The sequence below is a fragment of the Parambassis ranga genome, chromosome 5 (assembly GCF_900634625.1).
Source record: "Parambassis ranga chromosome 5, fParRan2.1, whole genome shotgun sequence".
In the NCBI taxonomy this organism is placed as follows: Eukaryota; Metazoa; Chordata; class Actinopteri; family Ambassidae; genus Parambassis; species Parambassis ranga.
Genome location: NC_041026.1, coordinates 31882635 through 31905428, shown reverse-complemented (window position 1 = coordinate 31905428; position 22794 = coordinate 31882635). Strand labels below are relative to the sequence as shown.

The following is a 22794-nucleotide window of genomic DNA, read 5'->3' as shown; positions in this document are numbered from 1 at the left end:
GGTGTTCAGTTTTCAAATGCTGTATTTGAACTGGAGGCTCAGCCTTCATTACATGTTACCCTGGAAACCACAGCATCATTTCAAACTGGTGTTCCTGGCAAACATTTTTATAGAAACAAAACAACAATAATGGAGGCAGTAAAACAAACACTATTCTTATTTATACATCATTATATGTTCAATAAACAGTGCTACTGGTCACTAGTGTTAACAAAATGTATCCTGTAGGTATCTTTGAAATATCATTGTCTATTGTAAATATCTAGAAAGATGTGACTACAAATATCTCCAGAAACAGTCCTGATGCTCAATGCATCTTCACCCTATGTTGAATTTACAGAGAGAAACAGTCGATAGCATGTTCCTCTGTCCAGCTACCTTTGCTTAGCTGGATATCTGGACATCCTCATGTAGAGTGATGATTATATAAGCAACCATTTTATTTAAATAAATAATAATATATTATCTTAAGGAAATATAAAAACTTTGTATAACACAATCAAAATATATCATAGAAATATAGACTCTCTGTACAACACAAAGATATGGCAATCAGTATTGTTATCAATGAAGTTTGTCCACAGTGCAGGATCATCACTGAGAACTGAACAACTTGGAGGACCTTCCTTTGTTACCAAATCAGGTGCTGGAGGAGTAGAGGAAAGAGTGGAGGCTCTCAGGTGTTTGACTGCTGGCTGGGACGTCCTCTGGAGTTTCCTCACAGGGTTCCACATGACCTGTGTTGTATAAGACCATAATGATCAGCCTGATAATTAACAATTTAAATAATCCAGATTATTCATAATGCACATACCTTAATCTATGGAAGTTGTGGCATTTTTGTGAGGAGACACAAAGAGGTGTTTAAGCACAGCACCTGATAAAAAACAAATTAATATAAAATGCCATAAAATAACAACTATATGACAATAATTGACCAACCAACTTGTTATTTACAGAGAGATACTTAAACATTAATAAACACTATATAAACTAAATATATATAGCAGGTTGTAGTTTAGAGGTCATTAACTAACAGTGAGTTGTAACAGCACCACTTAGCTTAATGCTAAATCCTGTGAACAAGACAAAACAAGCTAAAGTATCTCATGCAGCTACACACTGTTGCTGCATGAGCTCACAAGCTACTTTACAGCTTTATTATATTTTCGTTTTTATATATACGTCTACGTTTTATATCACGTCATTATATTGATGTTTGTAACTCATTTAGGAGACGTTTTACGCAGAGCGACTCACAGTTAACATTCAAGCTGAGGAAAAAGTGTTTAAGTGATACAATGTGAAACCACGTAGACAAACAGTGTGGTGGAATAAGGTGAGGCTGAGCTATGTTACAGACTCTTACCTCTCTCTCCCGTTTTGTCCTCTGCTTCTTTCTTTGCCGTTTTCTCTTGAAGCCTGAAGTGTGTGCGTGCTTCCTTTAGTTTAAACATGCTGCTACACCTCTCTGCCTTGACAACAGTGCTGAAAGTGGGTCCCGTGTGAGCGGGGGAAGGGGGGCCTGAACGTGTCATTGCGCTGGGCCAAAATAGTTGTAGTTGAATGGTGGTGGGGCTAACTGACTGTAAAAAATGCAGATCTTTATATTAAGAAAATTCAAGTCCTTTCAAGTCATCTGTTTCAAGTCTAAGTCAAGTCTCAAGTCATGAAAGCCAAGTCAAAGTCAAGTTGAGTCTGTTATCAGTGTTAGTAAAGCAAGTCTTAAGTCCTCAAATTTGCGACTCGAGTCTGACTCGAGTCAAGTCATGTAACTCGAGTCCCCCACCTCTGTTAAAAAGAGCAACAGAAGGTTTTTGTGTGCTCACAACACAGGTGAAAAAAGACATACAAATTGCTGCAAAAAGCTGCAAGTACTGCAAGTAATAAGCAACCATTATTCTAAAGTTTGAGCCAGATTTGATGAGTAATTTAATCTGAAATACAACCATTTATGCACTCTCATCAGGAGTTTCTGGATGCTCTTGCTAGAGATATCGATTGGGTTTTTCCTGGTTATTGTGGTATTATTTGTATTTTCATGGTTTGTTTGGTGTATTTCCTGTTTTAGAGACCTCTACATTTCTACATTTGTCTAATTCCTAAAATTTAAGGATTGTCACCAAAAGGTACTGTGGCTAATGACCTTTTTATCCTCCAGCCAAGGAAAGCCCTTGTTTCCTTGGAAATTACCATATGATATAACTTATACAACGTGATATAACTACCGTATTTTCTGGATTTTTTTTTCATCTTTTGGCTGGATATGCGACTTACACTCAGGTGCGACTTATATATTAAAATATGCAATTAGTTAGCCTTGTGTCCTGATGTCCCATTACAAATATAATACATGAGCTCACAGTAGTCTTTTACAGGATATTTTCTGTGCGGTGAAGCTAATCATTTCTCCGCGTGAGAACTTGTTGAAATGTGTGTCTCACTCTCAATGCTCTGCAGCTGTACCACTTAAGTTAGGAGTTACCTCAAATGCCAAATGGTAAAGGATTTACAGTCAACATCTGGACAAAAACAACAAAGAGGGGGTCTCTCAAAGACTCATTCTCTCACTTATTTCCCCTCTTGCCTTCAGTACCTACATTCCAGAAGGAGAAGATAACCCGAGAAATCGTAAAACTCTCTGACTTTTCACTTTCACATTACATAATTAAAGTTATACAAGTTGACATAATTGAATGTATAATCTTATAACCTGTGATCCACAGTTATAATACATATACACTGTAACTCTGCTCCACATATTAAACCGTTTCTTCCACAGCCAATTTGCAGCCTATTTTGTGGTTGCTGCAAATGGGCGGGGCAAAATGGCGCTACAGCGCCCCCTGGAAATTTTCAAAACAACCCTCGCATTTGGCATAGTTTGGAGTAGGTGCACGAAAATCCGTACACATGTTTATCATACCAAGACGTACCAAAAAGTCTCTTGACACCATGACCCTAACCCAACAGGAAGTCCGCCATCTTGGATGGAAAATGGCAATTTTGGCGATTTACATTGGTTTGCGGACGAACTCCTCCTAGAGCTTTCACCTGATTGACCTGAAATTTGCTGGAGGTCCCCTAAAGAACCTGCTGATCAAAAGTTATCAAAAGCTTTCTTCTAACTTAAAGGGCGTGGCCTCTGTGGCTCTCACACTCGCATACTTTATCCAAACGTCTTCAAACTTTATGAGAATGATGAGGGCTCCGCCCTGAACGCCTGCATATGTTGAAAGCCTGCCTTACTCGTGGCGCCCCCTGCTGGTAACAGGAAATTACCTCTTTTTACTCTAACTTGTAGTGCTCCTACATGGTTGACAGCATCAACTTCATTTCAGCTCTAGAACCTTCCCAACTAGTTGGTGAAGCTACACTATGAAGGCCGTGAAGCTGCGTGCAATGGCATCCGTGTGGCGGCGTGCCGACTGTCAATCCTTCGCTGTGTGATTACGTTTCGGTTTTTAATGACCTTAACGATCTTCTATGATCATGAAAATTCATACACACGTTCACAGGGGTGTGTCCTAGCAACTGGGGAAGGGAAGGCGGAATGTGAGGACATTCCCCAATCATCCCAATCATCGCTGCCGTTGTTCCCGTTTGACCTACAGACATGAAAATATGTACGCATATGTATCACCTCTAGACAAGAAAAAAAGTCTCTTAAAGGTATCCTCTTAAACGCACAGGATGTCCGCTATTTTGAAAAAACTGCGCCATTTTGCATTTTTCACTGCCCGCACTTTTACGAACTCCTCCTAGTGGATTTGTCCAATCCATCTGAAACTTGGTCTGGTTACTCTTAAGGCATTAGGGACCAAAAGTTATCAAAAACACAGCACTTCGTCACACGGTCTGGCTGTGGCGCCACCACGAAGTTGACCCTCGCTCGCGTCGGTCTCGGGGGGAGAGAGGTCGTGGGACGATAGGGGAGGCGGCAGCTGTCCCGCGGACCGCAAGGAGTGCGAGGGCCTATCATCGCTGCTTGCAGCTTCAATTTTTCCATTGTGATTGCTTGCCGTGCCCTAATATGTTTCACCTGTGTCTTGTTACCCCTTCCTTGTGTATTTAAGTCTTGCACTCCCCTTTAGGCCCTGTCCACATAAAGACGAAGCCATTTTCGTTTCCAAATCCTTTCTTGTACAGACGGCGTCATTTCAGGACACGTCCACACAAATCTGCACAAGCCACTGAAAACGCTGTAGTACATATACCAGGCCTGTGAGTGGCGCTGTAACACTTCCACAGAAGCACTCCAAACACAGAGAAGAAGACATGGGCCATGCACACAAAACTCGTGCATAGTAAAACGAATATCATGGATCTAAAAACTTCTTAGCTATTGTCCACTTGTTGCTCGCTGTGTTAGCAGAGGAGCAGAAGAGTTTGCTGTTGCTGCTCCATAGTTTGTTGTTGTCGAATGGAGCAATGGTTGAGGGGGAGGTGGAGCTGTCTTCTCGTTTCAGAAAAGTAGCATTTTGGGTGTCCACATGGAGACATGGAAACAGCATTTTCACAATTATCCATCCTACTATCTACTGTGAAGTCACCTTCCATTTGTTCCTGTGTTGTGATGTCACACCTGTGTTCTCCAGTTTCAATGTAGGTTTGTTTTAGTTTGGTTTGTAACTTTTGTTTAGTACTCTTTCTGTTGGGGGCTGATGAATCCTTGTGAAGCTTTTGAGGCTTTCTTCTGATTGTACTGAAAAAAGATTCGAAGTCTCAATGGTCATAACCCTGAAATCTAGTGGTTAGCTGCAATTATAGCAGCCATGAACTTCAAAATGATTCACACATTTCTTTGATTCCAGTTTTAACACAAATCTACTGAAGTCAGTCTTTAGTAGGTGGGTCTTCATTCTGAGAATTATTGTCCACTATTCACACAGTAAACATTTTGAGATGTCATTTTACTAATGAAATATTTGAATGTGTTGTCATGTTACTACTTTACTTAAACATGATTTAGATTAAGATGACATGTTTCCTATACATGAGATTGTTTTCTTCCATTCACATTCTCATCAGACTCCTGATGGATGATCCTAAAGAACCATAATCATTCCTGCCATCCACCATCAGACTCCATAACTCATCTGTAACTGTTAGAGCTGTGCTCATAAACTTGGACTAATGCATCATTTCAGGTGCACTGAAGTTAACTGTGTATTTATGTTAATCTCTGTGTTTCTATGTGTTTCTATGTGTTTGTGTGTGTGTGTGTAAATGCAACCTAATTTCCCTATGGAGATTAATAAAGTAAATCTTGATCTTGATCAAACATATTGACTCACCCTGAGGAAAGCATAGAGGCAGATGGACATCCAATTGGTCAGCAGTTTCTCCACCACTGTCTCTGTTCTGCCCAGAAAGACACATGCAGTTTATACTTAGCTCGGAAGTTTCCAAATATTTTGGATGAGCTTTAACTCTAAGAGCTAAATCTCTTTTCTCTTACCTTCGCAGCATCAGTTTGGGGTTCTTTGCCACATTTTGTTCCACAAGGTCATTCAGCAGAGTCTTCAGGATGTCCGTAAAATACTCCAGTTTGCCATGTAGTGCCACTGTCAGCAGAGACGCCACATAGGCTCTGTCTCGGGGGGAGAAAGTCCGCTGGCTTTCCAGAGTATGAATAAACTGAAAAAGGGAGTTGTTAATCATCCCAGTGCCCAGGAAGGCATATGCATGTGTTGATGGTAATTAGGACTACCTTGGTGAGAAAGAGTTTACTGTTGAGTAGATTGGACAGCTGGACCAGCCCTTGCTCCACTGTCTGCCGCCGGCACTCCTGAATGTCAAGGTCCCTTCTCAGGGGAGACTCCCGGTGGCCGGGGAAAAAAATGCGTTCGGCATACATCCGGTAGTCAAGGAAGGGAATGCCCGAGCCCATTAGGTCGCTAGACATATCCATCATCTCTGTCATCAGGTCTGACCAGAGTAAAAGTAGAAGGGTAAAAGATAAGAACATGCTGCTTTAAAATGTCATTCAGATATTCATTATATTCTAAATACACACTAAGAACTGAGCTAATGAGGCCTGTGTTTGGCTCTACCTGTCTCACTCCTTTGTCATGTAACTAATGCTGTGCTTACTCTTACCTGTGAACTCTTTCTTGCAGCGGTCTCTTACGCTGGTCTCCAGGTTCTCCAGTTGGATTTGGACCTTCTTGTAGTCCCTCAGAGCCTGCTTGCTCTTTCTCCTATTAGGCAGGAAAAGGGGGTTAGGGAGGGACAGCAATTTGATACTGGAGTAGTGGAAATCCAGAGAAACTGGGTTGACTTAACCCTGCGTTATCAGAGGGGTCATGCTGAATAACAAAAGAAACAAGGACTGAGGAGGCTTCCTCAGCACTACAGGACTGAACTCACTGACTGGGAAGTGTGTAAAGATGGCTCAGACCTGGAGACCTACACATCATCCGTCCTGGACTACGTGCAGTTCTGCACTGATGCTGTTCTACCCAGAAAGTCAATCAAGGTATTTCCAAACCAGAAACCATGGTGGGACAGCACAGTGGGTCTCTGCTCAAAGCTCGAGATGCAGCCTACAGGTCAGGTGACACATTTCACCCCAATCACACATGCCTGTTTTGCTATGTATTCCACAAACATGGTTGGAAAATTCGCAGATGATACCACTGTAGTGGGTCTCATATCATACAATCATGAGACTCACTGCAGAGAGGAGATCCAGCACCTGACTGGAGTTTATTGTGGACTTCAGAAGATCCAGGAGGATGGAACACACCCTTCACCTCATTCATGGGGAGGAGGTGGAGTGGGTGGACAACATCATCTGACCTCTCTTGGTCCATGCACACATCCCACCTACTTCTACAGGGCAACGGTAGAAAGCGTCCTCAGTCTGAGTGCAACAGTGTGGTACGGGAGCTGCACTGCACAGGACAAGAAGGACTTGGCCCGGGTGGTGAAGACAGCACAGGGGATTGTGGGGAGTCCTCTCCCACACCTGGACTCCATATATGACAGCCGGATTCAAAGGAGGGCTGGTCGTATTGCTGCAGACCCCACCCACCCAGGACACAAACTGTACCTCTTACCTCTGGAAAGAGGTACAGGAGCATCAGAACTCACACCCACAGACTGAGACACAGCTTCTTCCCCAGAGCTGTGAAATCCATTACCCCACTTTCCCATACACATCCCACCCACCCAAAAACTGAGCATTAAACCTCTGTACACAGACAGACTGTACTTTTGAACATTAATATGCTGCATAATGTACAATGTATACATACTGGTCACTTTAAAAAGTTATTTTGTACTGTTAGTTTTGCTTATTTTATTCTATTTTATATTTTTTTAGATATATTTTGCCCTTTTTTTCATTCCATGTGTCTACCTGTGTGCCTTAAGCCAAGAGCTGCTGACCAAAATTTCATTGTGCCACAGTGACAATAAAGATTGTTGATTCTTGAAAGCACACATCGTTCTGCAGTCACTGTCATCAACGATCAGCGTGTCCGACCGTGAGCTCCTCCCCTCACCTCAATGCCCTCACAGGCGGTCAGTCTCACAGAGAGGAGACCCACACAACTCTGCATCCAATCATGCAAAAAGCTGCTGCTGGTCCCGTCATGGCTTACAGAGTGGAGGAGGGGCAATAGCAGCAGCAGCAGCAATACAATGTAATAACTGATTCGTATCGATGGTCAATGTTGGCTTATGTTAGGATTTTTTTTTAGCTTTTTAAGTACTATCGTTTATTTTGATACTTTTATACTTTTGTATGTTGTGTTGTTAATGAATGTCGTTTAAGCATTAAGTTTGAGCTATGTAAGATGGAAAAGTACTGGTAAGCGTCCTTAAGTTTAACTGAAGGTATGCGAGTTGACCTGAAAGGAAGAACACCATAAAAGCATTTATTGTTTTATGGCACTACGTTTGTTAACACTAAGCAAGACAGACTAAATGCTTTGTTTTAATTGATTAAGCATGTGTGCAAGGAAAGAAAGTGTAAAGATAAGAAATAGAGAAATAGAGAAAATTATGCTTATGAAATGTACCTAACTAGTAATTATAATTTTTTTATGTAGAATAGGTGTGTGTTTTTATTTTATAAGGAAAAACTCATTAAGGAACAGAAGATCAAGAGGAGTGGCTTTGTGTGCCAAGAGGCTGGGGCCAGCCTGAGCACCAACCAGGTCCAAGTCTATCTCCCCCACAATAACAACCGATTAGATTGTACTGTAAGGTAGTATATAATGTAATGTTAGATAAAGAACTTTATCCTTTTCTGGGAAGTTGGTTGCAGCTAACTGCTTGCACTCTGTGAGTTTGTGAACAGAAAAGGTCCTTGTAAAAGCTAAACTTATTCTTCCAATAAATACTTAATTGAGGAATAGTTCCTCTCTTGTAGTCTTTTTCAAATATTGAACATGTTTTGACACTCATTAGGCCATATATTTTATGCTGATCTATAGTATTTCCAGAAATCCAAACCGAACCAAACACTGTGATCTCAGAACCGTGGATTTTGTGACCCGTTCCACCTACTAATTATGTATTGTGCACTTACTGGCTGTCTCATCGAAAAGTATTATTCAACTCCAACATTTCAAGAAATAAAATCAGTAAGAGCATTTTGTGGTCTAAATTTTTAGTGCAAATCCTTGTAGAGCACCTGTGTATATAGAACATGAAAAGGGGCCAACGACACCTTCAACCTGTCAAGAATATCTATTACAGGCGAATGAGATATTTTAAAATCACATAATCATTTAAAGATGCAGCTGATGAGAAGCCAAAAGAGAAATGCCTGGCCTATACAACTTATTGAGTGACTCATGGAAGGATCTCATTTACAGCTGACAAAAAAAAATTCTCTTTAAGCATTTTAGCATGACTGGTCTAATATTATTCTAGAATTGGTATTCTGTGGTACCTGTATGTAAGGACTCTCAAGAGTTTTGATTTTTATCACAAAATATTTACAAACAAAAGTGATGATATCTTTTTCAGTACTCTACTAGAAATACACTTATACACTGACCTGTAGATGAGCACAATGATTAGTACAATCAGGGCCACTATAGAAGCACCTACTCCAACACCAATCTGTGCCTCAAGTGGGAAGGTGGACATGTTGAGATCATCATACCGAACCTTACCAAGAGAGAAGTTCAGGTTGCCCATTTGGACCTGAAACACACAAAACACTTTTACTAAAACAAGAAAAGAGAGCTTTCAAACAGTACTGCAGTTAAAATGTCAGATGATGCGGACTCACAGTAAATTCTAGCAGATTCTCTAAGCGCTCAAGTTTTATGCCATTGGGTCCTGGTGCAGGCTGCTGGGGTGGTGGCTCACAGTACAGGTGGTTTCTTGTCAGGGTCTTCACAGTGCATAAACCCTCCCCAATCAACACCAATACTTCATCTTTGGTGATGGCAAGGTCCAGGTTTTCCCCCTGAGCACACACAAACATGATCTATTAACCCGCTTCTTCCTGCGGTGCAGGGTCATGGGGGGCTGGAGCCTATCCCAGCTAACTTGGGGTGAGAGGCGGGGTACACCCTGGACAGATCACCAGTCCATCGCAGGGCAACACAGAAAAACAACCATTCACACACACAAGCATACCTACGGGCAATTTTGAATGACCCCTTGTGATGATATTTTTGATTTTTTTTTTTAATATACAGTTTATTGAAGAAAAAACTACTACTAGAGCTTCTGATGATCTGTAAACACAACATAAGAAAATAACAATTTACGTTTTTAAAACAACACATCTATTTAATGGCTCACTATTAAACGTCAACAAAAATCGCAATTTTTGCACAAACTAGATTCTGTTTTCATGTTCGTCTATCATTGTAAATGACCACAAACAATTAAAAGTTTCTTAATTGACAAAGAGTAGTAGTATCATGGGGATACAGTGCCACCCTTTGGTGATTTGACGTAACAGTTTTGCTTCCTCTCCCCTATGGTATTCTGCATGTTTTTTTCTGCACAGTAAGACAAACGTAGACAACATTAGTTGTTTTTCTTGTACTTGTATACTGTAAGGAGAAAATAAGTGGTTCACCTTTCAATTTCTGTCTTTAATTTGTCTCTGCAAATCTGCTTTGTATCAGAAAAGCCTTGAGTAGAAGAAAAGAGACGAGTTATCCGAATGCTAACGCATAGTTGTTGTTTAAGTTACCGTCCTTTGGAACTGGGATGAGGATGAAAATTCTATAAGTTCAATTGTTTATGTGTAACGGGAGTTTGGCGTGTCTGTGTGCATTGTATTGTTTACCTTCTATATGTGTGAAACATAGCATAGTTTGCTTTATCTGCAGTTTTGCCAGGGAGTAATCAAACATGTTAGCACCCCTGTGCAAAAAAAGACATAATTATGGCTACTACTATCCTTCATTGTGCTGTTTCCATAGAGGTGAGGGACTTTATAACACTTTATAACATGACCAGACTGGACAAACATGACCAGGAATTATAAACAGCTGGAAACGGCTTGGGGTTAAAAAGGTAAAGCGTTTGTTTTTATTTTGATAAATCCTTATATGCTATCTGCAGTACTTGGTGCCTCAAATAAAAAATTGATTCACAATCAGTGTTGCTTCCTAACTGGACAGGCTGATTTTACAGAAGTGTGATTGACTTGGAGTTACATTGTGTTTTTAAGTGTCATCTTCATTTTTTTAAATGTATGTTTGCAAACACAGTCACTGCTTCTCTTACCTCCAGCTGGATGAAGCTGCCGGGGTTGTAGTGATAGGTCTTCAGAGGGTTTTGCTGGTTTAGGGGCCTCAGGATGGGGTTGGGTTCATACTTAAAGGCTTGGGGGTTTAAATTCTTGAAATCAAAGCATAGGTTGTCTAACAGAAACTCTACTGTGACCCTTGACCCCAAGATGGAGCTATCCACCATTGGAGAGCGGCACACTATGAGAGAGGAGGAGTTTACCTCACAGCGCTCCATGAACTGATAAGGAAAGAAATTTGAGTAAATGGAGTGGAAGGTCCCTCACATGTTACTAAGTCAATGCACACAAATACACGCACCTGTTTGACAAAGCAGAATTGGTCTCCAGCACAAACTTGGTCAGAGACCAATCTAACCTCCCTCTCCTCTGTACCCTGCCTTTTTCTCCTCTTCCTCCTTCTCTTTTGGCTGACAGACTCCAAGGGAGAGATGGTCACCACCATCTGGGGCTCCTGCACCACATCCAAGTTGTAGCCTGACACATAGATTAGCCGACCACCACTAAAAGAGAAAAACTCTTAAAGCTCACAGTACCTAAAATTAAAGGCATCTAATAGGATAAGATAAAACTTAGCAATTGAAGCAGGAAAACAAGATGTGACTGTTAAGAAAAGAAGGCTACTTTGAAAAACTCACTCCACAAAGCTCTTTGCAGGCATGGCATGGGTGATACTGGGGTTGTGGGTGTAGCGGTAGGAAAAAGTGTGGAGGTGACGGTAGCTGCTGCCATAGTGAAGGGTGACCTGTTGATCTCCAGTCTTATTACTGCTGCCCGTTACACACTTAACAGTGGAACTCTGCACCACTCGCATACTGAGGAAGGCAAAAGGAGGACAAGGAACATTCTAATAATGATTACATCATGGACTGTATTTTCTGAGAGAAGGGCTAGGTTGACCTGGATACACAAAATTAAATCTTTATAATGACCTTTCAAGAAGCTTCATTCTACACCTTTGTGTATGAGTGTCACTCACATGTTACAGGCCACCCCTCCAACTGTGATGGTTAGATCAGAGGAGAGGCCCGTCAACAGGTTCCGGCCAATGATGGTCAAGGTTGTTCCTCCAGCCTTGGGGCCTCTTCCAGGTGATATGCCCATAACAAAGGGGTCCTGGGAGGAAGAAATGGATAGAAATCAGAAGCAGCTGAAGAGCAGCTGTGCTTACTTGGTAAAAGAGTTTTGCACTTTCAGTGTTGATAATAATTCTTTTTATTGTAAAGATAAAGTACACATTGTTAAGCATGTGTAAAATGATATTTTCAAAGTATTATACAAAGTATTATAGTAGTTTTTTTTAACTCTTGTGTGTGTGTTAACACATGTGTAACCCAGTTCAATGAAATACTTTATTGGGTTAAAATACAAACACAATAAATAGCCTAAACGTTATCATAGTAAAATGTATGCAATGAGATGTTATTGTTCAGTGAGAGAAATGGTAATTTACCTAATGTTTAGTGAAACTGTCATTTAAAATGTTACTCATTTCTTGTATAATTATATTTGTTAAAATAAGAATAAGAAAAAAAACAATGTAAAGATTTTGTGAATTTATTTTAGTTCCAGAACTTTTGTTTGTGAGCCAAATGCCTGTTGGGTCAGAGGATGTTGCTAGCTATCCGTAAAATCCGGAATAGACCAGACAACAGCAGGGGAAAAGTGGATATGGAGTGGAGTTGCAGGACAGTGTAGAAACAGGAAGTGACGCAATACGTTACCGGGCTGTTTACAATACAACTTATTATATTAAATCTGGTCAATTTAAAATAGTTAGGCAGCCTGAACACTAACCTTTTTAAGTTAAAAATGTTTTTTTTATATGTAGATATTTAAAATATATCTATGCAATTTCAAGTGTCAAATAAAAACAAATATTTATGGTAAATATTAAATAATTTAAATTAAATATTACATTTTTAATTAAATTAAATAATTAAGTAATAGTAGTAAAATAAGTAATTATAATGAATGTTACTTAATAATTACATACAATATAACAAAGAAAGGGTTAGTAAAAAATGTGCAATGTTAACTTGGGTTTTGTTATTAGTTGTCTGAATGAAAGGTGAGTTTTTTTCAGTGATTGGTTGACAGGAAAAACATGAGAATATGTTCCTAAGAATTTAAACAGCGCAGAACGGACAGAAATGAAGTTTTGTACTCTTAAATGATGATGTGATCATAAACAGAAATAGCATGCACTGAAAAAAAATGGATTATTATTTACTAAAAAAAAAGCAAGTTTTTGCACAAAACTTTTTTAAGTAAATATCAATCCAAGTTTTTTTTTCAGTGCATCTAGTTTTATAAATTAAATGTAACTTAGTAGAGTCAACAACATTAGCATATATCAGTTAAGACCACTTGATATTTTTAAGTAATGTTACAATTACATTTTACAGTGCTAAAACAATGTGTCACGCTTAGCAATGGAGTCCACCATGCCTCCTCACTAAGATCAAACTTTCAAACATGCAGTCTGCTCCTTCCTCAGAGTTGCTCTGAGAATGTTCTTAAATCACTTTTAGGCTAAGAGTCCTTACTAAGATTTTTTAGGTCAAGATAAGAGCTCTCTCAGGATTCTTAGAATCTTTGTGAATACAGCCCCAGATGTTCGAGTCATTCCTTAATAATACAAAGGATCCAAGGACTGTTTGTTTGTACATTTATTTGAATTCAAAACTTAATAACTCTGTCCCTGCCATATTAACACAGGTGTGCCATTAACATGTGCCATCGATCATAAATGTGTCAAGGTGTGAAAAGAATATAAGTAAGGTTTGTGGTTGTTTTTTGTCATTGGTTAAATATATTTTTAAAAAGCTGGAACCTATATGGCATTTTGCTTTCCTTCCAGTTGCTTTCAGTCAGAGAATATGAATTAGGACTGTCAAGCAGTAAAGGTTACAGAATTGGGCTTTGTGAATAGGTGATCAGCATGTGCCACATAAGACATAGGCACAACAGCACACCTCTGATTGATAAATGTGCACATTTGAGGCTGCATCATGTTGAATTTGTGAAACTGTGTAAACAAGCAAAGTTATGCAAAGGCAGAATAAAAAGAGGATCTTTAGAGCAGCAAATAATCCTGAATAATCCTATTCTCTGTTTCAAACTGCTCCAGTGAATATTTTTCTATTTTTATGTGCAATTATGTCAGTTTTACATAAAATTAGTATTAAATGACTGAACTTAAAATTGAAACAGCAGATTTGTTATACTGTGTACATAATGTTTTTGTTGTGCAAAATATACCTGGTAGCTGAATGTCTGTCTAGACAGACCGAACTCTCCTCCGCTCACTTTTACAGACACATGGCCCACCTTCTCTCCTCCACTGGCTTTGGTTCTGCACACAATCCTGGAAAATACAAGGTCATAATAAAACTCATTAACTCAGTCACACATGCATGCAAGCTCCAACTAAGAGGAGATTGCATTGTTTTCCCCTACAACATGCAGCAGTAGGTACCTGGAAGAGACTTCGTATAGCATGGTAATAACAGTGCAGGGCACCCCAGCTACTGTCACAGAATAAAGTATGTCTTCAGCCTTCTGGCCCAGGTTGGAGCCTGAGATGGTAACCATGGTCCCTCCTTCCAACAAGCCAGAGAGCGGCTCAATCTGTGGGCAGTCAGGATAGATGTAGGAGTATAATAGCCAAATTATTTATATCAGGAGCTGGCTGTAGGCTTTAGTCTACTTTTTACATTAATAAGCGGGTACAACTGATTTAGGAGGGTTATTCTTTTGGCTACAGATTCTACCCATAAAAAGCTGTCTTAAAATAAAATCACCTGTTTTGACAAACATGGATCAAAAAACCCTATAAAGGACACAATCGTCAATTTTTATATTTTATTCCTTTACTTTTGGCAATTTATTATCTTTTGGTTCTCACAGAGTGTATGACAGGGGCGGGGCATGTGTCATGCGCAGGTTCACTGCAGGACTCTGAATACAAACAGCTGGCCTGGGGATCATCACACCAGACACAGCCATACTTCTGGTCAGCTGCGTGGCAGCGGCTGCAGTCAGATCGGCCCACTAAGCAGTTGTAGAGAGTCACTGAGGGCAGGAAACACAGAGAAACGTTAATCAGGTTTGTTAAGTGTGTTACGCGACCAGTCCAAACTTTGAACACACATTCACATTTAGAAGTTTTTGTTTCTTTTATATATTTTCAACATTGTAGAATACAATACTGTAGACATTAAACTGTAAAGTATCACAAATTAAAGCTGCAAACAGCTGCAGACTCCTCTCCTCTCTTCTTTCCTCTCCTACCCAGAGAAGTACACCAAAATACACAATATACCTAAAATAAACCCTGCTAGAAGTATGTGGGACTAATGACTGTATCACAATATTAGCAAATCAGTCTGTTTATTCTCACCATTATTCTAAAGTTTGAGCCAGATAAGATGAATATTGTAAGATATAAAACAACTATACTGTATGGGTCAATTTTGCGATGTCACCCCAGCCACACTGTATAAAGAGCTTTTGAAAAAAGAAAGAAAACATGAAAATGAGAAATGTCTTAGAAGCAGTCTGACAAAATTTCAGGTGCATCAATTTATTTCCCTAAATTATTTATAGCGCAAGAAGAGGGAAAAAAGAATTAAAGCTGCAAGCTGCAATGATCGGCCCCTCACACTTGTGGTCCACAGAGTCTGCTGCAGTCTTCTTTCCTATTATCCTATTGACTTTTTTCTCCTTTCCTCCCCAGCAAAGCACACCGAAATACATGTATACAAATGTCTATCTCCCAGTGGGATGGCTGAGTTTCATGTATGGTCAAATGGGGACCCAGACCTTGTTCTAGGGTAGAGTATGGTAGGGTGGAGTAGGGGGCGTTTGAACAAGAGTGTTTGTCACTTTCTTGAAGGAAGCATGTGCACTGTGTGCATGTGTGCTGCACCTGCATCACTGTCTGGCAAGGTTGTGCGACCTGTTCCTCTTCTAGTTCTTACAGAATGTCGATGCTGATCTTAGGGATGTCCTGTGCTCTTGTTGCACTGATATCCATTACCTTGCAGCTATGCAGAAAACTTGCATGGGGGTGATGTAACTGTGAAGTATGAGCCTGATTTTATAAGTAATGTGTTTTATGAGTAATGTGAGAAATACAGCGACTTCCACTTTACTGGCAAAGGGTCAAGTTTGTAACACCACTTTACTCACACTGTGTAACTTTGACTGTTGCAACAATGTCTTTACAGCAAGGTGACAAAATTTCGCCCCAGTGGAAATCTCTACTTCTGGTCTGATGAGTCCAAATTTTTGGTGTGAGAAGGAGATATAGTGATTGACTGCTGCGTCAGCTGACATGGCCTCCACAATGACCCAACTTAATCAAAACTGAGATGTTTGGGATGAGTTGGGTGTGACAAGTTGTCATCAAAGGCAAGTGGCTAATATAAAATACTGTATATACCATATTATTGTGTTGATGAGGCAATTCCATAAATTGATCCTCACATTTCTACAATGGAGAAAATATCTATAAAATAGTGGAACTTACCATGTAGATCAGGAGAGCTGTCCACATGGAAGGTGTCCCTCCTTTTTACATATATCATCGCAGTATATTTCTCCACAGTAGCTGAGTATGTGTACTAGACAAATAATGACAGCATTTTATTCATTAGATTCTCTTTTCTGAAAAATGTCAATTGACACAATAAATAAATATATATACAGTACTGTTCAAATGTTTAGGGTCACTTGGAAACGTCTTTATTTTTGTTGAAAACATGTTTTTTCAATGAAGATAACGTTAAAGTAATCAGAGATACAGTCTAGAAATTATCATTGTGGTAAATGACTGTTCTATTTAGAAAAAACTGATTTTTAATGGAATATCTACAAATGTGTACAGAGGCACTTTTCTAGCACTTTTCTTTCTCTTAATTATATAATAAGAGTTTATTTTTGGGTTGACTGTATGAGCATTACCTAATTATTTATTTAGAAAGAATCTATGCTTTGGGTCATTGCCATGTTGGAAGAGACAAGAAAGTCACAAATCCAGCCCCAGTTTTGCTAATGACTGCTTTAGGTTTTGTTTCAAGATATTCGTCTACTTGATTCCAGATGCACTGAAACATCCCTACAGCATTATGCTGCTTACGAGGCGTTTTACTGTGGAAACCGAGTTCTTTGGGTTATACAACTCTCATACATTCTTTGTTTTGTTTCATTTGAACAAATGATATTACTCAAGTATGTATTATCTTTCAGGTTGTCCCTGAAGATGTACAAACAACTGTATAAGCATTTTTTTCTATTGTCAAGATGACTTTAGATGACTATAAGAGAAATAACAGTGACTGATGCCACTCAGTCTGTATGTATACAACACTCACAGGCATCAAAAATTACACCACACACTATAGGCAGACCATTGTTGCGTTGAACTTACTTTTTCAGTTTTGGTTTCACAATAGAAAATCTACAAAGCTGCACAAACTTATCCCGTACACGATATTGTGCAAATGACTGTACATCTTCAAACCTGGTGTGGCTGACATGTGATGTCAGAGTTTGAGGGATTCCGATCATCTGTTTCTACAAAGGCGTCCACCACCACAGTCTGCCCCTCGATAACCAGAACACACTCATAATCCAGTTCTGTGTCCTGAATGCAAAAAGATTTTAGTTAGTACACAGACAAAGTGGAGAGAAGAAGTGTGCATGTCCATGCATTATACCTGATAGAGGTGCAAGTTGCGTGCCAGTAAAGTAATCTTCCTTTCCACTCCGATGGGGAGCATAGAAAAACCATGGACCTTCTCCACACAAGGACATGCTGAGGAACCCCAGCTGACATAGGAGTCTTCATCACCCTGTTGTTCACACCCAGACACACATAAGTGCAGTTAATTCTTCCCCAAACTCTGCACAAGGGTGAAGGCTGCTGATGATTTAACAGGAGGAAGAAGAACAAAAAGGAGGAGAAGGGGGAAGAGAAGAGAATGAAGGTGGCAAAACTCACCAGAATGAAAGCATCGGCTGGATCATAGTGGTAGCGTAGCTCTGAGTCAGTATCCTGCAGCTTGGGGTACAATGGATAGCTCTGGCCAAATTCTCCATCTCCTGAGAGCACTTTTGCAGTTGAAAATGTAGCTGTGTCATTGTCTGATTGGACAGTGTCCTCAGCATGGCTGTCCAGTTCTTTTTGCCAGAAGGGTACTTTAGGGTGAGCATCAGGGCTTGCTGTCTCAGTCTGGGATTCCTGGGTTAGAAACAGTGTGGTAGTCTGAGTCAAGTCCAGATAGATGGAGGGCTCAGAGACACCTGGTTTACCCAAAGGAAATGTTGTGGGCAGGGAAAAACCAGACAATCCCAAGGTGGGAGTTTCCCCCAGGATAAGTGCTCTCTTAGTTTCCTGAGTGCTGCTAGGAAGTGAGTCAATGATCACCTTCAGTGTGGATGAGTCAGGAATTGCCAGGGGCATCACAGGGTCCAGATCTCCACTCATAACATCAGCCACACTAACAGGTATCAACTCTGCTGCTGCCATCGATGTGACTGCAGCATCTTCAAAGTTACTCTGAGTGACATCTGCGTCTGTCCCTTCTTCGCTGTCAGTGGTGACTTCTGGGGGCACAGCTGTGGTTGATGCTCTGTTGGGTGGCAAAGTGCTGCCAGGATCCAGGGGGAGGGTGTTGGGTCGAGTGGTGGGCTCAGGGCTGGTAGGTACTGTGGGTGTGCTAGAAGAAAGTATAGGAGAGGTGGTTGGCTCCTGAGTAGATGTTACGGGGACAGAGGCTGCAGTTGTTGTCATGGCAGTAGTTGTTTTGGATGGAGTTGTGGTTGCCATAGTGCCAGTTGTAACAGCAGCCACTGCCTCGGTGGTTGTTGTTATACTTTTAATCATTTTGGTTGTAGGAGAAGATGAGGTAGGCAGTTTAAACTGGGAAGGGAGGATGAGGGAGGCATTAGACAAATTTAAACAGAAATGGGAAAAAAAAGAAAAAGAAATCAATTACAATGGTGAATACATGACCTGTATTGATCATGAGACATTCAACTGCTATTATTAGAATATCAGCAAAACCTGAGCCTGTTACTTAATTTTTTTACTCATCCTCTGTTTTCACTACAACCACAAATCTGCTGACATGTTGTAACTTACATGTTGGTTGTAGATGATCACTCCTTCTTCACAAGTGGACTTGTGGGTACACGAGTGCTGGTGAATGCACCAGTTGCAGCCCCATTGGCTCAAAACACAACCATGGCAACTGCATACATATATAACATTAAATCAGAGATAAAAGGTAAGTCAGTAAAAAGAAAAACAGCATGGAAGAGTGGAGAAAAGATTGAAATGTGCAAAGGAGAGATATGGCTATAATAGTCATCCAATAGCTGCTAATTTGGCAGCAGTGGAAAGAAAACTGGTCTAATGGAATACAGTTTCTTATCGGACTGGATGAATGACAAAGAGAACCTCCTTTTTTGAGCCACTGCACATATTTTACATGTAAAAAAAAACAAGGCACACATGGGTGGGTATACACTTCTCTGCGCTCTGTATGACACACAGTGGAGCGCTACCTTAACTCAGTGCAGTCAGTGCATATGTGTATAGAAACACACATACACACGATCTGACTGGACTGAGTTAAGGTGGCGCTTGCGCTGCCAGACCAACACAATGACCACTATACGTTACTGGCATAGATGAACTAAGACAAATTATTTACCGTAAATGAATAATAATTATCAGACCAAGCAAGTGAAATTGGATCATTTCCCGCGGCACACCTGGTGATCCCTCACGGCACACCAGTTGAAAAAAACTGACTTACGGCATGCTGCCTGACAGCTGCTTTACAGCCGTACAGTCATAGAATGTGAAATCCCTTGCTGTGACTGTGATGTTTCCAAAACGAAGAGACAGAGTGATCGTCACTGAATCTGTAAAGAAAGCATGAGTAAGAAGAGTCTTAGAGTCTCTGATTCAGAGTTTGGATCTCAGCCTTTTAAAGCTTCTAAGAATCTTCACAGGGAGCTTCTAGTTTATTTAGCTACAACATTTCTAACCAGGATTCTTAGTCTACGAGTTAATTAGTACTTGGATTGGGTTAGCCTAGATCGACTGATAAAAAGTCTGAACAGAATTTAGTGCATGCCATTTGTTGTTATGCAAAAACAAAAATATACACACATGCACAAAGATTATCTCATCAACAACAATTTGGTTTCACCAAATCCTTCAATTGGGAGGTGCAATCCAGTAATAAAACTCCAACTGTATCAGCAGGAAGTTGAACCAAACTCACCTTGTCCTGGATGAACCATAGGTACCCTGCTGGTGTCAGGAGACTGGCAGATAACTCCAGTTTCAGTAATAGTCGCAGGACTGTGGCTATTCTGGAAGAAGCAGGAGTACGATTCACCTTTTTCTAACACAGGAAGTCCTGGGACAGAGAGAGACACCTAAAAAATAAATAAAAAATAACACAATCATAAGTTAAAAGTGGATCTATGTTTTCAGTTCTCCAAACTTTAACAGAGAGCACAGTGAAACTCAGCAGCAAACTAGTCCATCAGGGACAACTTAACAAATTTAGTTTAAGTGCAAGAGAGGACAGAGAAAAGTGTGAATGCATAATTAAGTGGACAGCTGTGCTGCTGCAGGAAAGTAAAGGTCAGAATGATAGTAAGTGATTAAACCATCTAAACACAGAAATCTCAAAAGGTCACTTATAAATCTCAATGTGGGATAGTAAGATTGTACAATAAATTTCACATTTCTTCTGCAAGTCCTCTGTCTTAGTATTATTGGACCTGCTGCATTCAATACAGTTGATCATAACATACTGCTCGACAGACTGGAGAGGTAGGTGGGATTTACTGGCACTGTGTTAAACTGGTTCAAATCTTAATTACATGATAGGGACTACTTTGTGTCAATTGGTAACTATGAATCTGACCGAACTAAAATCACAGGCGGGGTTCCTCAAGGGACCACTTCTGTTCAACATCTACATGCTGCCCTTAGCTTACGTCATACATCATCACAACATCTCTTGTCACACCTATGCAGACGACACACAACTTCAGATTTCATTGTCATCACATGACTACAGTCCCTTACTCTCACTAAGTGTATTCAACAAATCAATTATTAAATGTACCAGAAGTGATTGTTTTGGCCCCAAAAATGAAAGAGCTAGATTGTAATGGCATCCTCAAATGTCTTAGCAAAAAATCAATCAGGCAGCTGCAGCTGGTCCAAAATGCTGCTGCTAGAGTTCTGAGTAATACCAGGAAGCTGGACTATGTTACACCGGTCCTCAAATCACTGCACTGGCTTCCTGTGACTCAAAGGATACATTTCAAAACCTTACCCTTGGTTTACAAAGCACTGAATGATCTTGGACCACAAAACATCCTGGAGTTACTGGTTCGTTATGAAGCATCCAGACCCCTGAGATTATCAGGGACAAGCCTACTGTGTGTACCCAAGGTCAGAACCAAACAAAGTGAAGCAGAATTCAGTTATTCTGCCCCTGACCTGTGGTTTCCTTCTTTATTTAATGTTTTAAAACTTTTTTTTTTATTCTGTGATTTCATCCTATGTAAAGCACTCTGAATTGCCTTGTGTATGAATGTTGCTATATAAATAAACCTTGCCTTGCTCTGTTTTGCCTTGCCTTGCAAGAACATTAAAGAATTACACCTGCTCTATGGTGCTCATTTTAAAGAAGGACCCGAGCACTGAGTGGTGTGAGAGCCCTATTGGAATCCTTAGGATAATTATTGCTCAATAAAATTGTGTATCTTGTATGGTGTATTTTATATTCTTGTATTTTTTTACTGTCAAGTAGCAAAAGTTGACACTTAAGGGATTCACCCTCTTGGATGTTTTTCCTTTTACTGCTTTTATAAAGGCTTTCCTGAACAAGAACATCTTTAAAAAAGGACATTTTTAAGTGATATTAACTAATTAAAAACAAAATAAAATATTCACCCCTGTAAAAGGTGGCTGACCTCATTCAAATTATTTCTGGCCACTAACTGTTAGTACTCTCACAATTAGTAAATTACCATAGCCTTATTTTATTGCTCATTTTGTTAAAAAGTGATAAGTCCTGTCAGGTCAAAAAAAAGAGGCAGTGTAGGCATTTCCACAAGAATCTAAATCACAATAAATTAAGCACAGACATTTGATTTGGCACTGTATTGCTGCCACTTGTAAGTTAGCAGCTGAATTGATTAATAGTTCAAATCAAGAGTTCTGTTTTAAAGAAATTGGTGGTTTTTGTCTACCAAAACACCAGGTGTATGGTGGTATTATACACCAAATTTATGGTGGTCTTACCATTCTGCGTTCCTCCCTGCTAACGTTGGAGGGGTTGAGGTTCTGCACTGTCAAACATTGTTGCTCCATGTCAAAGCTCCACAGCCACTGCGCTGGATTGGTACCACGGCTGCACTGTGCCTTAAAGACACACCTGCAGGAGAAACATTGTAAATTGCATTGTTTCATTAGACTCCCATCTGAGCAAACAGTTCTTACCATGACTTGGTAAATTTTGTATTGGTCTAATATCCTCTTGGTTTGCAGAACAGTTATATTTAGGGCCCGAGCACTAGAGATGTGACGGTCGTGAATGTTTCGTTCCATATGAACAAATCTTTTGTATGACTCAGGAGTCATCTCAGTGAGTGATTCATTTATTCTCACGCCACACGGCAGACAGCTGCATAAGCTCAGTCAGCAGGACAGGAAACAAAAATTATTTCTAGTTTGCGACTCGTTCCTCCTTGGGTCCTCATACTTTTGTCACGTGACAGCCAGGCTGTGTAAGAAGCAGTTCTCCTTCTCGTTCATTTGTCACTTGACAGGCTTAATGGGCTGCACAGATTTGTTCATCGTTCTTGTTCACAATTCAGTGTCTTTCTTTTAATATGGGGTGCTGTATGTACATTAATGAGGAAAAAATGAACTTAAATGAAATTTTAGCAAATGGCTGCAATATAACAAAGTATGGGGTATAAAAAATACTTTCCGTACCCACTGTATGTGA

At 40.1% G+C, this 22794-nt stretch overlaps 1 protein-coding gene across 9 annotated transcripts in view; it reads right to left on the bottom strand.

Annotated features, from left to right (window-relative positions):
- LOC114436041 (plexin-B1-like) overlaps positions 1 to 22794 on the bottom strand; it is a 135352-nt gene that overhangs the window by 60117 nt on the left and 52441 nt on the right. For 7 of the 9 annotated variants that reach the window (XM_028406092.1, XM_028406091.1, XM_028406094.1 and 4 more), the window contains 21 exons: positions 22086 to 22218; positions 20041 to 20197; positions 19567 to 19675; positions 18888 to 18996; positions 17745 to 18665; positions 17461 to 17595; positions 17265 to 17387; positions 16272 to 16365; positions 14646 to 14812; positions 14217 to 14368; positions 14000 to 14105; positions 11715 to 11851; positions 11374 to 11550; positions 11037 to 11238; positions 10714 to 10956; positions 9254 to 9433; positions 9017 to 9165; positions 6103 to 6203; positions 5714 to 5931; positions 5462 to 5640; positions 5298 to 5364 (listed from right to left, as the gene is read on the bottom strand). In XM_028406092.1, coding sequence (XP_028261893.1) covers positions 5298 to 5364; positions 5462 to 5640; positions 5714 to 5931; positions 6103 to 6203; positions 9017 to 9165; positions 9254 to 9433; positions 10714 to 10956; positions 11037 to 11238; positions 11374 to 11550; positions 11715 to 11851; positions 14000 to 14105; positions 14217 to 14368; positions 14646 to 14812; positions 16272 to 16365; positions 17265 to 17387; positions 17461 to 17595; positions 17745 to 18665; positions 18888 to 18996; positions 19567 to 19675; positions 20041 to 20197; positions 22086 to 22218 — 3859 coding nt within the window. Of the gene's footprint in view, positions 1 to 52; positions 738 to 814; positions 878 to 1369; positions 1587 to 5297; positions 5365 to 5461; positions 5641 to 5713; positions 5932 to 6102; positions 6204 to 9016; positions 9166 to 9253; positions 9434 to 10713; positions 10957 to 11036; positions 11239 to 11373; positions 11551 to 11714; positions 11852 to 13999; positions 14106 to 14216; positions 14369 to 14645; positions 14813 to 16271; positions 16366 to 17264; positions 17388 to 17460; positions 17596 to 17744; positions 18666 to 18887; positions 18997 to 19566; positions 19676 to 20040; positions 20198 to 22085; positions 22219 to 22794 lie in introns of those variants that run through there. The other 2 variants (XM_028406095.1, XM_028406096.1) reach the window with 2 other exon arrangements.